This window comes from Heloderma suspectum, chromosome 4 (genome assembly GCF_057233095.1).
Source record: "Heloderma suspectum isolate Gila_16-S chromosome 4, 16-S_ref, whole genome shotgun sequence".
In the NCBI taxonomy this organism is placed as follows: domain Eukaryota; kingdom Metazoa; phylum Chordata; class Lepidosauria; order Squamata; family Helodermatidae; genus Heloderma; species Heloderma suspectum.
Genome location: NC_139461.1, coordinates 41,395,953 through 41,411,926, shown reverse-complemented (window position 1 = coordinate 41,411,926; position 15,974 = coordinate 41,395,953). Strand labels below are relative to the sequence as shown.

The window sequence follows — 15,974 nt, the reverse complement described above, 5'->3', positions numbered from 1 at the left end:
TGCGGAACTTCTTTCAGCCCAAGGACCAAAATCAGTTCTGGAGTCACAGTGCAGTGGCGGGTGGGGCTTGAAGGCAAAATGGGGCAGGGCCAAACCCCCAGCACACTGTATCTTGAAGCTCCCAGTCACTAAGCCGTAGGAGAGGCCATTCAACCTTTTGGAATGCGGAACTTCTTTCAGCCCAAGGACCAAAATCAGTTCTGGAGTCACAGTGCAGTGGCGGGTGGGGCTTGAAGGCAAAATGGGGCAGGGCCAAACCCCCAGCACACTGTATCTTGAAGCTCCCAGTCACTAAGCCGTAGGAGAGGCCATTCAACCTTTTGGAATGGAGCAAAAACACGCAGAAGCCAGGAAACCACCAAATGACTGGTGGCTAGGGAAAGGGAAGTGGGGCAGAGGAAGGGGCATGGTCATTTGGGGGACCTCGGAGGGCTAGATTAGGTATCCAGACAGTCTGGATTTGGCCTGTGGACCTGAGGTTCTGCACTCCTGTTGTAGCGGCACAAGCACCAGCCATACTTAACACTGGCCAGAATTCGCTTTAACCAGCAAATCAAGTTCCAGTTAAAAAGCTCATCATCCCTTTAATTTGTATGCTGCCTTTCCACACAATGTGGTCAAAGTGGCTCACAGGAGAAGAACAGCAATACAGAAATGAGAATACATACCAGTACAACTACTGCAATAAAACATCGTCACAATAATAACCAAACAATTCATTTCACTAATCCTAACAAAGAAACAATTTAACTGCATTACAGAATAGACAATATCAACCATTAAAATACAATATCAATTGATATTATTTATCAAAGATGTATAAACCCATCAAATACACCAATTTTTTCCAAGGAATTAACAAACACAACCCATCCCCCCCACCCCCCAAAGTGACAAGTACAGGAGAGAGCAGCCAGATTTCTTGCAACCTGCATTTGTTGAGCTCTCCCATTTCCCACTCTCTCATTCTGAGGCAGTTCTTAAAGGCTCCAACAGAGAGAGGCGGATAATGTTTAGTCTCTTCCCCTGTGGTCTGGGTGTTCCTGCTGTTTCTGGAGGGCCTGAGATAGCTGCAGAAATATACCTAGCCACTCTAGAAACCAGGTGTTTTCAATTTCCCCAAGACAGAACTCCTATTTTCTCATTCTGGTGTAGTTCTTAAGGCTCCAACAGAGACAAAGTGGATGATGTTTAGCCTCTTCTCCTGTGGTCTGAATTTTCCTGCTCTACCTGGTTAACATTCACCATGGTTAGCACTGATACAGATGTAAGACTAACCTGTGCTTAATACAGAAAAAGGAAGAGGAGGAGGAATGTGGATGGGAGAAGGAAGGACGTTTGTGACTCTGTGACTCATTTCTGTCCTCTGTGCTATGGTTCACAGATTGGTGCATTATGTGAACACTGGGCCAGATAACAGAAATGCAGTGAGCTGGATTTAGCCATGTAAGCAGAGGCTGTGTGTTGAACAACACACAAAATACTCCTCTTGGCTCTAATCTGAAGCCAGATATGATTCCTAGATTTAGAAAGATCCGACACCCATTTCTCATTTGTTGTATTTGTAACCTACTCTTCCTCCACAGAAGAGGATATTAGGAGGGACAGAAGCCTTATAAGGGGATGAGAGGCCAATGGAGGGGGAGAAGGAAGGCACTCCTTCCTAGGGTGCAGCAGCTGTGCTGAAGAGGAACAGATGTCCGCTCTAGTGAGCAAAGACTTCAACTTTTTATAGGTAATATAAAATAAGTGCACTTATTTTAAGTGAAGGAATTCCTAGCATGGGATGCTTCCAGACAGAAGGCTCTTGCGCTACCAGTGAGAAGGCACTGTGCAGCTATTCCATGAAGTAAGAAAAAATGGATTATCTGTGGCAAAAGACGGAAGAATCAGTGGGAAAACACCGGAAGCTTGTGAGTTGAAGAGGATGACATCTGGATCCCTGTAACTCAGAAGGAAGATTTTCCACACCATTTTTATTATCAAAGTGCATCTCACAAGGGGCTGATGAGATCAAGCCACGTAAGGTAGCCACTTCCCTGTAGACTACTCACATGCCCAGGAGATATATTTTTTTATGGAATTCTTTTATATATGTACCCAAGCACACATTTTGCTATACCTTTTACAATTCCTCATTATTCTGAGTTCTTTTATTGATGCGTATTTGTTAATTGATAGTCTATGCTAGTCTAACTTAAGCCCCATTCATTTCAATAGGCCTACTCTAAGTAGGACTAACACTGGATACAACCCATACTCTACTATTCCTTGCTGAGTCACACAAAAGAGGAGTCACATTATTTAGTTTAAAATGTAACAAAGTATTTATAAAATAAAGGATCACTTGTTCATTTTGTGTGTGTGTGCGCGCGTGTGTGTGTGTGTGCGTGTGTGCGCGCGTGTGTGTGTGTGTGTGAGGTCAGGAACAGGGCTTCTCTCCACCATTATGGACAGAGGTTACTGGAACATACCTTACTTGCCCTTTTGTTTTGTCTAAGTATGCACAATGTAAAGGAATAATGGGTGGGAGTGGAATGGGGGCTGTTTGTTCTATAGAAGCATTCAATAAGGGCGCAATCCTATGGAGATAGCCATCAGTCTCCAAAGTCAGAGGCTGATGACTATCCAATGCAGGGGGGCCAGAGTACGGAGGCAATCCTCACCTCCGTGTTCTGGCTGCCCTGCATTTTTGGCTAGACAGGTGATTCTGCCTGTCTGCCAGGGAGCTTTGGAGTGGGAGGGTGGGGAGGCTGTGCAGTGCATAGGAAGCTGCATAACGCAGTGTCTACGGACTCCTCCCCTCCCCCAGGACTGTCCCCCCCCCAGCTCCACACTCTATTTCCAAATGCTGAGACGTAACTGGTGTGGAGAGAAACTGCACCTCGGAACTCGGAAACAGAGCGCAGAGATGGGGAAAAGGAGGGGGTCCTGGGGGAAGGGAAGGGAGGAGACCACGGAAGCGGTGTTACGCAACCTCCTATGCACTATGCGGCCTCCCCCTCCCCTGCTCCAAAGCTCCCCAGATAGACAGGCAAATCACCTATCTAGCCAAAAACGCAGGGCAGCTGGCTATGAGGGGGAGGAGAGGGGCATCAAGCAGGAACAAATCCTATGTTCCCCAGGCACTGTCTAGGGGACATAGGACTGCTCCCTCCAAAACTCAAACAAGAGAGACACTCAATTGGCAGTAAAGAAGATGTGCAAGGCACCTCCCCATTATTTGTTCCTATGTATAAGGAAACAAGAGAGACACCAGCCCGCCTGATTGTTTTAAGCAATCTACTACATGCTCCTCAGTTTAATTGCTGGTCCATGTTTCAGAAAAGTATTTTCCCCCATGCAAGTAAGGAGAGCTGGGTAACTGAAAAAGTTGCTTCTTCCACATTTCTGTGGATAGACTGAGACAAATTTACACTGAGAAGCATGTGGTAGATGGCTTAAAACAAATTTGTTGATTTTAATCATCTGTGTTCTGTTATATACGATTACTCTGTTCCGTTATGATTTTAGACATCTGTGCTGTATTCTGTGTATATGTATATTCAGTTTTGTTATGGCTTATGGTCGAACGATTAAAAAAAACCCTAACCAAAACACGTAAATAAAAGAACTGGTCGAGTATGGGCAGTCCTTGGTATCCCAGCTTCAAAACGGGAAACTCTCAATTCATCATTCTAAATGCCCCCGCCAATACATTCAAATCAACAAAGAGCAAAAAATTAAATGCAGCACTCCTCTTTTTATTTCTCACAGAAAAATTAGGTCACCAGTAAATGTTCAGAAAACATATTCAAATGTATGTTTAAGTGCTTTCCTGGACTGCAGCCTAAACACTTAGAAGGTGAGGAAAGGTCCTTTTCCCCCTAACAAGCCTACGGTTTTAAGAAAGTTTTAATTCATTGAGAATGAAATGTCACTGGACGTCTTGGCAAGGCAAGGCACTCACTTAAAATACTGAGGAAACAAAGCAGAACAGTGGATGTTTTGGCCCCTTCCAGTCATAACCTTGCCAGTCTATTCGAGCCTTTCTGCATGAGGCATTTATTGTACGCTTGTGATTCCTCACTCATGGTGGTTGGTGGGTCTTTACACAATGTCATTCTCCTCCAGGGCCTCTCCAGGGCTGCAACCACTGTAGCGTCTTTTTTCCTAATGAGGAAAAGTCTGGTATGTTGGAATGGCAGCATGAAACCTTGGTGTATTTGTGCAATTCCGCTATACCACATTGCCACCTAGTGGTTGTCTAATGGAATATATAGAAAGCAGAGAAAGAAAAAACTCTGAAAAAAATACATGCAAGTCTTAATCCCACAAAGAATCCAAAGCAGAAGCCTCAGTGAAGTGGCAGGTTAAAAGCCTCATGTAGAAAAGCCCTAAGAGAGAAATCCTATGGTCCCTAGATGGCATCTGACTGGCCATGGGACTGCAGGGATTCCCACCCACCCCAGGCTGCTATGACTTGGGGTGGGGGAGAGATCCTAGCAGGGATTTCCCCTCCCAGCTGCCACAGAAAGCTCTGTGGTGGCTCTTCTCCCAGGGTTGGTGTTGTAACCCCAAAAGATGACAGGAAGGGAAGTAAGGGTGTGATGCTGATGAGGGGGCAGGGAGGGGACAGAAGATGACATGGATTTGCTGGAGCCACAAGGAGCAGGCTCAGAGGCCAGCCTAGTTCAAAATGCAGAAGTGGAGGACAGAAAACCTTTAAAAAGCCTCTGCTGCTCCTCCCATCCTGCAAGACTCTGGCCAGCAGGGCTCTGGATGGATGGAAGGCTCCAAGATTGGAGCCCTCCATCTACTGGTCATCTGTCCTGTAGGACTGTGCCCGTGACCATGGTTAAGAAATTAGAAGTGTGCTGTAGGATTACAGGCTTCTTCCCTTCTCTCCCATGCACAAATTCCCCCTCCCTTCTCTTTGGAGAGCTAGCCATGGTAGAGAGTTATGTTTTCACCAATGTGAATGCTTATCAAGGCTAGCTTCAAGCCAGAAGATGCAACTTGAGTGCGAAGCAGGCTCGCAAACCCTAGTGTGAAGCTAAACGAAGTGAGTGTTAACATCCAGCTAGTCTCATCAACACCGTGCCATGGTAAGCTCTGAAAAGCGAGGCAGAGAGGAACTTGCACTCAAGAAAGAGAAAACGGGACAGCAGGGGTGGACATGAGCCCATGGCAAGCGCCTGACTGCTGAACTTATTCTGGTATCGCTTAAAAGGCAAAGGTACCTGAAAGCTTAAAGGGATTGGCACTGTCATTATCAATTTGGATTTTCGTGGCATCTTAACAATATAGCTATAAGTACAGAAATGGATTTGAACTAAAATTCACCCCTCTGCCTATAATAAAATCTCTCCCATTAAAACTTCAATGGCTACTAGTCATGATGGGTACATATTACCTCCAGTACCATTCATGTCCTGATGTGGGCACCGCAAAAGCATCTGGTCAGCCACTGGGCAAACAGAACCCCAGACTAGCTGGCCTTTGGTCCGATCCAGCAGGCTTATGTTCTTATCTCCTTACGTTCTTAGAAGTAAACATGCGTACTCCTCTTTGTTGGGGTTGGATTACAAGACAGGAAGGATCCGTGCTGGACTTTGTTTTGAATCCTACACATTTCCTGATCCATAAATCATGTTTTTCCACTCTGCCAAGATTCCCATCAACAAGCATTCCCACTCAGAGGCTGCCCACACACAGAGCCTCCCTCTCTGACATCTAACACATCACATCATGCTCCTGAAAGTATTGATTTGCTCTCGCCCTTTCTAGCCCAGGGCAGCCTTTTATGGAGTCAATTTATTTTTAGAGAAGAGGACACTGGGCACTTACGGCGCCTTCGTACTCATTTGCAAATATACTGCCTGAGAAAGTAGCAAGCAAGTACACAGGCAGGCAGCACTAGTTTCACAGTAGCCCTCCTGGGAAAAAAACAGTCCAGTTCTGGGATCCACTCCCAAACTCCATTCTTTATCAAGTCTTTTCTTTCTGCTGCTCAGAGGGTCCCCATTTGGACCTTCCCTCAGCAGAGCCAGCACAATGAAAAGTAATGGAGGAAAGGGCATAGCCAAGCTGCACGCTGTAAGCAAGAAACAGAAGGACGCTACTAACTGTGTCATCGGTAGACCACAACTTCTACCAGATGCCTCAGTTGCATTTTTTTCCTTGTCCACACCTGTGAAGACTGCACTAGTATTCTATTCTTTACCACAAAAATGACAGGTTTTTCTGTGGTCTCAAAAGAGATGGAAGAAGCACAGGTAAACATGGTAGAAGAACCATTTGATCACGATACCATGGAGATTCCCCACACAAAGGGGGTGAACAAAGCGTGGCTACTCCAGAGTAAGCGCTTCGCATGGAACCACCCTGGAAGCCTGTTTGACTCAAGCCCTAGTTGTAACAGTGTTCTCCTCTTCATTCTGGCTGTTCCCGGTTTCCCTCATGCTGAAACCACAGTATCTACTCTCCTGTATTGTGATCACAAAGCAGCCGCTAGGCCCAGAACTGCAGGACATTTTAAAGGAGTCCAATGAAAGAGGCAGAATACATACACTGGCAAATCCTTAGATAGCAACAGAACATCTTGGAATTTCTTGGAATTATTGCACTATTTTATATAAATCAAACTTTGTGTTGCTTTATGGCCAAGAATTGGCTGCCACCTGTCTGCAGATACCCATAAACCTTAACCATTAGGTGAGCTGCTGTTATAACAGGTGAGGCGGAAGGCTATGCCATGTAATGCTGGCAAACAATGCAGTGCTGTGAGAGAAGGGGAAAGTCACATGCTACCAGAGAAGCTTTTAACTGGAGACATCAGGAACTGAACATGTGACTTTCTGCATGAAAAACAGACCGTTTTACTACTGCATTATAGTCCTCTCCCTAATCTGGCTAAGGGCTTTCTACAAGAAGCATTTGTTGTGTGCTTGTCATTCCCTAGACATGCTTGCTTATGGGTTCTTTAGGCAACGCTGTGACCCTCCAGTTTCGCTTCTGTGTCTAATCAGCACTTTCAGCAAGTTTTTTTAGAGCAGGGAAAATGTGGCATTTAATTGTGAAAGTGAAAGAAATCGCAATTTCCTCTTGTGTATTTGCTCTATTCCATGATACCACGGTGCCACCTATAAGTTATGTAACAGAAAAGCAGGAAAGGAAATGCTCCTCGCTGAGTGCTCGGGTCTCAATTCTGCGCCGAAACCGAAAGTAGATACAGCAGATTAACAGCCTCATGTAGAAAAGCTCTAAGAGAAAAAGTGAACATGGGGCTTAGGATGAGCTGGGACCGTGTGGGTGGAAGATCAGGAGCGAGGCACGCTGCTTTGGAGGTAGCCAGTCTGATGGAAGACCTAAAGGATGGGTAACATGCTCAAAAGCACGGGCCCGAGGAGGGGGCAGGTGGGACTGAGTAAAAACCTTTAATTGAACTGAGGGATAAAAGCAGACATGCTTTTTGTGGAAAGAAAAGCTAAAGTTACAAGAAGTTCATTCATTCTATTTCTATACCGCCCCATAGCCAAAGCTCTCTGGGCGGTTCACAAAAATTAAAAACCATTAAAAAATTATATAAAATATAAAACCATTCACATAATGATATAGAACAAATAACACAACAACAACAACAACATATATCTACAAGAATTAAAAACAATCAGCCAGAGACAATTGAGAGACTGTCTCTTGGCTCCCCGGGGAGGTACAAAGAAGTCGAAGTTGAAACCCTGGGATCAGAGAGCACAGAAAGACTGTTTGCACATTCCGTCGTGTATTTATTTACTCATTTACAACATTTCTATGCCGCCCCTTAACAAAAAATTATCTGTACAACTTTACAATGTAAAAATAAGAGAGATTAACAATACAACAAACATCAGGACAACAAAACACAATGCAACATAAAAACCTTCACAGCAGTGGATAAAAAGGTAAGCTAGACAAATTTACCGGGTTACCACAGATGCTTTGCCACAACAGACACAACCTGGCCTTCTGAGCTGCTTTCCACACAGCTTGGAGAGGCAGTCTTAAATTCACACTCCGCTTGACCCAAGGAATGTGGAAGGAATAGCAGCTGAAGCGAGCAAATAGCAACATCCTTGTTCTAAAGAACAAGCTGTCCCACAGGAAACAAGTTTGATTCTCTGCCTTGAGATGTAAACAAGAGTGCTTGAATTATCCTATATTATTAGTGAACTCAGTACTCCAAATGCTGATCTTTATGTACCCAAATGGCACTATCCACACATAAGGGGACAGGTGGGGGTATCAGCAGGGTTAAGGGAAGTCCAAGTTTCCAGAAGTACAAAAGTTTTAGGGAAAAAACTTAAGGGAGGACCCCAAAACACCCCAATGAGGACAGAGGCCACAGAATGCTGAGTGACTTTTGGAGAGAAAAAAACTGGAGAGAGAGCAGGAATGGAATGGAACACACTGGAAGGAGGCATGTTTGGCTGGAACCCCGAACAGGAACACACCACACTGCAACATTTTGCAGGTCCCACTTGTATACTGTGAATTACAGATATTGCACTCACCACATATATCAAGAACTGCCAGCTTACTAAATCATTCTGTATCTTTCTTGCCGTGGGTTCCTGGGTAATGCGTGGAGCAAACATCACCAACAAAAATGTTCCTGCAATTGTCACAGTTCCACCTTTAAAATGAAATGCATTTAGAAAAATGGGTTATTTCTACAGTATATGTAACTGGAAGTCTCCTGAGCAATCTTCGAAACAACAGTGCAAAGATGAAATTGGGATACCACGATTATGTACAAATTTACTCAACAAATGTAACAAGCAAGGAACCCTAGGTGTTTTTTTTTAAAGAGATGTGAGGGCATCATGGTTTGTATTTATTTCCTGTGTGGAAGCTCTTCAAGCTTCCAGTCTCATTCCAATCAAATACGCAGAGCAACCCTAAGGAAACAATCAGGTTTTTAAAAAAATGCTTCATATCTGATAGAGGGTTAGAATTCCAGATGGCACTTACCCAATTTACACCAGATAATAGATAGATCACCTTGGAGGATGAGAGCATCAGACACTCAGATCTGAGAGGGGGCTATGAAGGAACAGGCAGGCAGGTACCCTTTCTGAAAGTCAAATGTGTAACATGGTGCGCGATTACAGGTGTGAGGAATCTGTGGCCCTCCAGATGTTTCAGCCCTAGCAAACATACCAAATGGTGAGGGCTGATGGGAGATGCAGTCCAACCCCATCTGAAGGGCCACATGTTCCCCACCCCTGTTCTATTGATCTGACAAACTCAAACACAGATCATCTAGATCTGCCACCTGAAACTCCGCAGCCAATGTGATGCTTGTACACTTATCAGGGGCCGAATCCAAGCTCTTGGGAGGCGGCATTACGTGGGCCGGGAGAAAGGCAAAAGGGGCAGGGCCAAAAATCAAAGAAACAGCAGCCTATGTTAGTTTATCGCTCCAATTGCCAGTAACGCAGCCTTAGGAGAGGCATTTCAACCTTTTAGGACGGGGAAAAAGCTGCATAAAAGCCAGGAAATCACCAAATGATCAGTGGTCAGGGGAAAGGGGTGTGGCCATCTGGGTAACCCCAGAGGACCAGACTAGAATTCCTGGAGGGCCGCATTTGGCTCCCGGCCCTGGGGTTCTGCACCCCTGTTCTAGACAAACCACAGAGGGCTCAAATATAAAAAGCACATTGTTTCTTAATGGGAGGGGTTGAGTAATTTTGAAGGCGGGAAAAGTAAATACCTTTAAAATCAAGGAATCTACAGCTCATGTGACAGTTGTCCAAATGCAGATCTAGTAGCCACTAACCCAGCTCTGATGCATTGGGATGCTTCCACACCCTCCTGGCTCCTGCCTATCAAGTCTAATGGCTATTGACTCTGGGCATTCCCCCAGGAAGCATGACTGGAGGCTTTAGGAGGTCGTCAGATGGCCCAAGAGCACTTCCCAGGGGAAGGGAAAGCAGTGTGAACATTAATGAATGCAGCATAAGAAATCGAGGAATCTTTGCTCCCCGTCCAGCCATTCTCAGTAGCAACAGCTTCATTTTTCTGCATTGCTCATGGAGGAAGGGGGTAATTGCATGTGCAATGGCATCCATGCAAAATAGGACGTGGGCTTGTGACAGACTGTACTTGAATGTGCAAGTATCTAGAGACATGTGCTTTTCTGCATAAGTATGTCTTACGTTCTTTGTTGCCACAGACTGGCCAATTTAAAATTGGCAATAAAAATGACTTTTAGGTCCCCACTCCCACAATCAATGTGGAACGTGAGTTTCTGTGGTACAAAAATACTGCACAGAACATTAATGGGACATTATAGCACACACTCAGTTAGAAGAAGAAGAAGAAGAGCCCTGCGGTGTTCTATATTTATGTGCTTGCACAAACCTCCCAACAATCACCATATCTGCCATTATACAGCTAACTCCAATGGAATGCAGTAACATTGTTAAAAACCTCCATGGCAAAGACAAACTCACAGAAATAAAATAAATCAGCACAGAACTCTAGTTAAAACAATGTGCAGCATACAAGGCTGAAAGGGAACATGATCAGCTGAGGGATGAATTCTCCATGTATCACTTGGATCAAAAAAACTAAACATTATAGGTTAGGTGAGCAGTTCTGAATTTCTTTCTGCGAACATCCACAACAGCTGTGCAATTACAAGCATTAGACTACAGGCTGCATCATCTGTGTGCATATTTCCACAGGTAACCTAAAGTCATTCTTTTCACTTCGCACAAACAAGATAAGGTTCCTGCACAGAAAGTACTTTTGCATAGGAAAAAAAGTGTATGAGCTATGTGCAAACTGTCACATATGACAACAGCAAACACATCTGCTTTGCCACATTGACAGAGGAGAAAGCAGTGGTCAATTGTGAATTCTTGGAAGTGACACATCAACTTAAGGTGCAATCCTATGCATGTTTAGACAAAAACAATTCCTACAACTTCCAGAATTACCCAGCCAGCCATGCTGGCTGGGGAACGCTAGGAGTTGTACAACTTTTTTTCTGTTTAAACACACATATGATTGCACTTTTAACCTACTACTTTCTTTGTTTGCTCATAGCCAGGAGCTGCCCTACTAAAGCAGACCAAAGGCCCATCCAGACTTGCATCCCATCTCCCACAGTGGCCAAGCAGATGCCCACAGCGCTTGAAGGCAATAGCCCTCTTCTGCTTTCCACAAACTGATATTCAGTGAGTTCCTGTGAAACTGAAGGCTACATATAGCCATTATAGCCCACTAGCTTTTATAAGAGGTACATTTGATGGGCTTTGGATATATTTTCCCTGATTTAGGGAGGTTTTCCATGAGCATACCTATGCATTATCTATTTTGTGTGTAAGATTTCCACATATCCAAGCCTCACATGAGTTATGGGATGGAACCTGTCCTATCATGGTGGAGAGAACTGTGGGACCAAAATGGGCCTGACTTGTCTGCATAGCTGGCTTTCTGAATTTGGTTCTGGAGCCTCTTGCTGGTTAAAGGATAGGGAGGGAAAACAATATCTTTGCCAGGAATGGTCTCCAGTATTCTAGCTAAGAGCGCCCAACCAGAAGCATGGACAGCTGCTGTGGGAATGAGCATTGTGACAACGTTCGAGAATCACAGTCATCTTAAATATGTCAACAACATTTACACATATGAGTAACTGGCCAGAGTAGAGTCTCAAATACCGAAAATAGCAAAGGGCTTGTTATGTTATGTAAAGCAACCAAAATATTTGCTGGAATTAGTCACTTGCTAATAAATGAAGTGTAGAGCACGGCAGTTTTGATTTGCAGAAATATTTTTGAGACAGACAGGAAGTCCAGTGTTTTGCACAATGAAGATCATGTTTGCCAGCAAAACATTGCTGAAATGCTTTCGGAGATGACCAAATTTGTATAAAAGGAACAAATCGTTGCTTATTTATTTATTTTAATAAAAACGATCTGGTGTGCAAATATCAACATCAAAGAAAGCTTTGAGTAAATTGAGCAAGCCATTAGATCTTGCCTAGTTCTTGTTAAGGCTTTCACTGTTGTCATAAAAATATTAAAATGTGTAATATATTCAAAGATTATTTCCCAATTTAGAAACTAGCAGCAAAAACATGAACATAAATAGAAAAATGGCCATTTAGTTGATGCAATTAGGAAGGAGCTGTTCCAGAAGAAAGGGGACAGAAGATTCAATGGATTTGGGGATTTCAAATCCAAGCTTGCTGAGCCTTTTTTCTGGAGTAGAACTGGATGATTCTACCTGTTGTTAAACTATACTCCAACCTACACAAAGCATATTTATTGTCAGCTGACAAATGTTGGAGGGCACTAACAAAATAAAAGAAAGATTTTCCTTCCTGTGACCATTTGTGCTCATTTTTAAATGATGTTGAGGTTTGGTGAAGGAAAGGTGCCTGAAAAGCACCATCATTTTGTTATAAAAACAGTACACCAAGTTTGCATGCAAGCAATTATTTACTTACCTAATATGCCTTCAGACCTAATGCTCTCTTTCAAGAATAAGACAGATATAACTGCACTACCTGGGGAACAAATATTTGTTTGTTTAATGTCACGTAATAAGATAATATATTAAAGAAGATGAAGTCAGTTTAGGACAAGTGCAAGATGCCCAAATGACTGTTGTATTGGGCAGGGCTACCAATTCCTGAAGAGTAATTTTACACACCCAAAACATCCCCTGCTTGGCCCAGTGAAAGGGCTGAGATTGTAGGGATGCTCAAACCCTTCAGGAGGTAATGGGGAGACATCCACTGGCGACACCCCATCCAGCCTGTGGATGTGCCCAATGTTTAGAGTTATGAGACAAAGGCCTTCTCCGTATACAACTGTATGCAGTCAGGAGTCCTCTACCCGGTTGAGAACCATCATTACCTACAGTTCCAGAATGGGCAGAGGAGCCCTACACATGGACATCTGTACATATGCAAGGCCACTTTCTCACTAATGCCAAATATGCAATTGCTTGCTGGGGGAGGGGCGCACAGTGACCAGCAGGCGTGTCAACACAAGGTCAGAGGGGTGCTACTTCCTCGCATGTTCACTGAACACCTCTGTGGTTAGAGGGATTTTGGTCAGGTGTTTGGCTCACCATTTGCTCATCAGCTATTCATCCTGACAATGCTAAAATTAAAGACAGAGAACATTCTGCATGGCCTAGTAAATGCACACAAATGAAGGCTGATCACATTCTACAGCATAAAACTCAGGGCCAATTTTTGATCAGAGACAAGTAACCACAAAAGCAGTAGTCAATTTAGTCCCAATAACATACCTATGACTGACAATGTACAACAGTAAAAAGAAAGTCATCTGTTATGCCCAGCTCATTGGAGCTGGAACTAGCCTCTTAATTTATTCCCACTGGTACTCTTTGCAACTCCATGACAAGCTGGGTCATGGCTGGGCTACTGGATACCATCCAACAGGCTGTGCTTGCCAAGCAAGTAATTCACACAGCACATCTAAAAACAACACCCCATACCTTTCTTATTGCTTTAAATCTTGGCCTCTCAAACTTCCCCAAACACCACCCACTCCGTTTTTCCCATACACAACAAGCAGATCACCCTTGGCAACCCAGCTAGCAACGGATGATTGTGGGATCTCAGCAGCACCACCCATCTGACCCTATAGCTTTGAAATGTGATGTTTCCACCATCGCTTCTCTTTCATTCCTCCCCCACTGCTTGCCAGACAGGTCCAAGGGCACCAAGGTTCCAACTGCTCAGATACTGAAATTTGATTCTTTTTAGGACTCTCAGCCACACAGTGTGGTTACCATGACGATGTTGGCCAAGACCTCTTGATGGCTAGTATTTGTACATATTGTAACCAAGATGTGAATGCAAATGCAATGTCATGGGGAAATCATTTTTTGTTGTATCTCTGTGGCAATGTGTCTTGTCATTGAGGCTTGCCTGGTTGACACATGCAGTAGAGTGGACTGTATCACTTCAAGCGACAGGTGGGGGATGCTGTGTTCAAAAAAAATCCGCCTGCATGTAAACAGCACACACAGAGAAAGATCCTAGTGCAGCCCACTCCATAGAGTATTCTGCATAGGGGAACATGAAAAAAATTGAGTCTTGCTTGCTGCCTCAAGTGGTACTGTCCATTCTGCCAACTCTGGACTCTACCACCTAACTCAGGGATGGGGAACCAGTGGCCCTCCAAACATTGTAGGACTCCAACTCCCATCAGCCCTCGCCACTGGCTATGCTAGCAAGGGCTGATGGGGGATGCAGTACAACAACACCTAGTGGGACACACATTTCCCACCCCTGACCTAATTCCTACCTCATTCTGCTGCTTAGAAAGGTCAGGCCGTAGTCTGTCCTAGGTGCAAGTTTTTGAAAGATTATTCACAATTTCTAGTGAGAAGGGGCATGAATTTGAGAAAACTGCCAGAGTTTAATCTATTCTAGATTTTAAAAACAAACAAAAAACACCATATTTCCATTCTGCCAATGACCTGTAGAAACACCCAATGGGGAAAATGGCATGTGCAACAAAAAACACACAGATGGTTCCTTGAATTACAAAACATGTGTTAAGTTTGGTGTCCTGTTTCAAATGCTGTCAAGGGATTAAAGAGAGGTAAACATCAGCCTGCGTGCTTGCTTCATCAGCAAGAGTCCCCCTCCTGAGGAAACATAACTTTTCTCTCCCTTTAAATAGTTTAAATATAGCTGCTGTAAAGAACTACTGAGGGCTACATAAATTATTATGAAAATAATAAAAGGTTTTTTTGAGATGCACTTAAGAAACATATCCACTTAGATCATCATTTCATGTGAAACATTAAGATGACAGTTTTCATGAGCAAAATGTACTGGTATCCAAGCAACATAAAACTCCAGCTGTATGACTGAAAAACAGACACACGCACATAAACTATAAATTACTGCTCATTCTAAGGCCTACTTCTCATCATGATGATCAGGGGGAGCAACATGGCTCCGTAGTACAGAATAGCCTATCTATAGAAAACTAGATATTAGGGAGAAAGGATCTAAATCTAGCTTTCCCCACCACCACCACTCCATAATGCTAGCTTTCTGTGTGGAAGGAATGTTCTTTTGTGGAAGAGCATTCCATTATATGAGCCCCCCTGCAGTCTGTTCCATATTACAGGCTTCCCACGTTAGTGGCCAGGTTTGCAGGATCATCAGGGAAAAGAAGCCACCGTGGCGTCTTTTTCCCACCCTGTGTGGGCTGCTCACGGGCCTGACATTTCCCTAATTACCTGCAGAGTGGACTGCCATGTTGTCCAAACCTGGTGAGGTGTGCGGCAAGGGTGGCTTCCAAACCACCCCATAACCCATGGCTTGTTGTAGGGGTTATGGGGTGGTTTGGAAGCCACCCCTGTTGCGCACCTCGCCAGGTTCGTATGACACGGCAACCCGCGCCACAGCACAGATAATTAGGGAAATACGGGGGTGCCAGCGGCATGTGCAGGGTGAGGAAAAGAAGCCATGGTGGCTCCTTTTCCTCCGTTGATCGTCTGAACCCAGTAAGTGAGAAGTAGGCCCAAATCTCTCTGAAATGGTAACTCTGTGAACATGTTACTGATGTGTAGGACATTCACGTGTAGCTGCAGGAGCAGGAGGCGTGTTCCTGGGCCTGCCCCCAATGCTGCACTCCTGGGCTAACTCTGTTCCCTGTCTTCTCATGTTGAGCACAGACACCTGATCAGGAACTTCTACTCACAGGCAGATGCTTGTGCACTGGGGCTTCATGCAAGTAAGACACCTGATATCACAGGTGTCCGCATTGCATGGAGTAAAACTTCTGATGCAGACCGCCACTTTCAACAGGGAAGCCCAGGGCTGGAACTATCCCAATAACATGCCATCAGGGGCAGAGCTAAGAGCACAGCCCGGCTCCTGCAGCTACACACGACTGCCTTACATGTGAGTAACATACACTTAGGCCTGTAGTTCTTTGAAATAG

General features: G+C 44.4%; 1 protein-coding gene across 4 annotated transcripts in view; it reads right to left on the bottom strand.

Annotated features, from left to right (window-relative positions):
• NIPAL2 (NIPA like domain containing 2) overlaps positions 1-15,974 on the bottom strand; it is a 55,573-nt gene that overhangs the window by 25,242 nt on the left and 14,357 nt on the right. For 3 of the 4 annotated variants that reach the window (XM_084849054.1, XM_084849057.1, XM_084849056.1), the window contains 2 exons: positions 12,482-12,541; positions 8,535-8,656 (listed from right to left, as the gene is read on the bottom strand). In XM_084849054.1, the coding sequence (XP_084705180.1) occupies positions 8,535-8,656; positions 12,482-12,541 (182 nt within the window). The remainder of the gene's footprint in view (positions 1-8,534; positions 8,657-12,481; positions 12,542-15,974) is intronic. The other variant, XM_084849055.1, reaches the window with a different exon arrangement.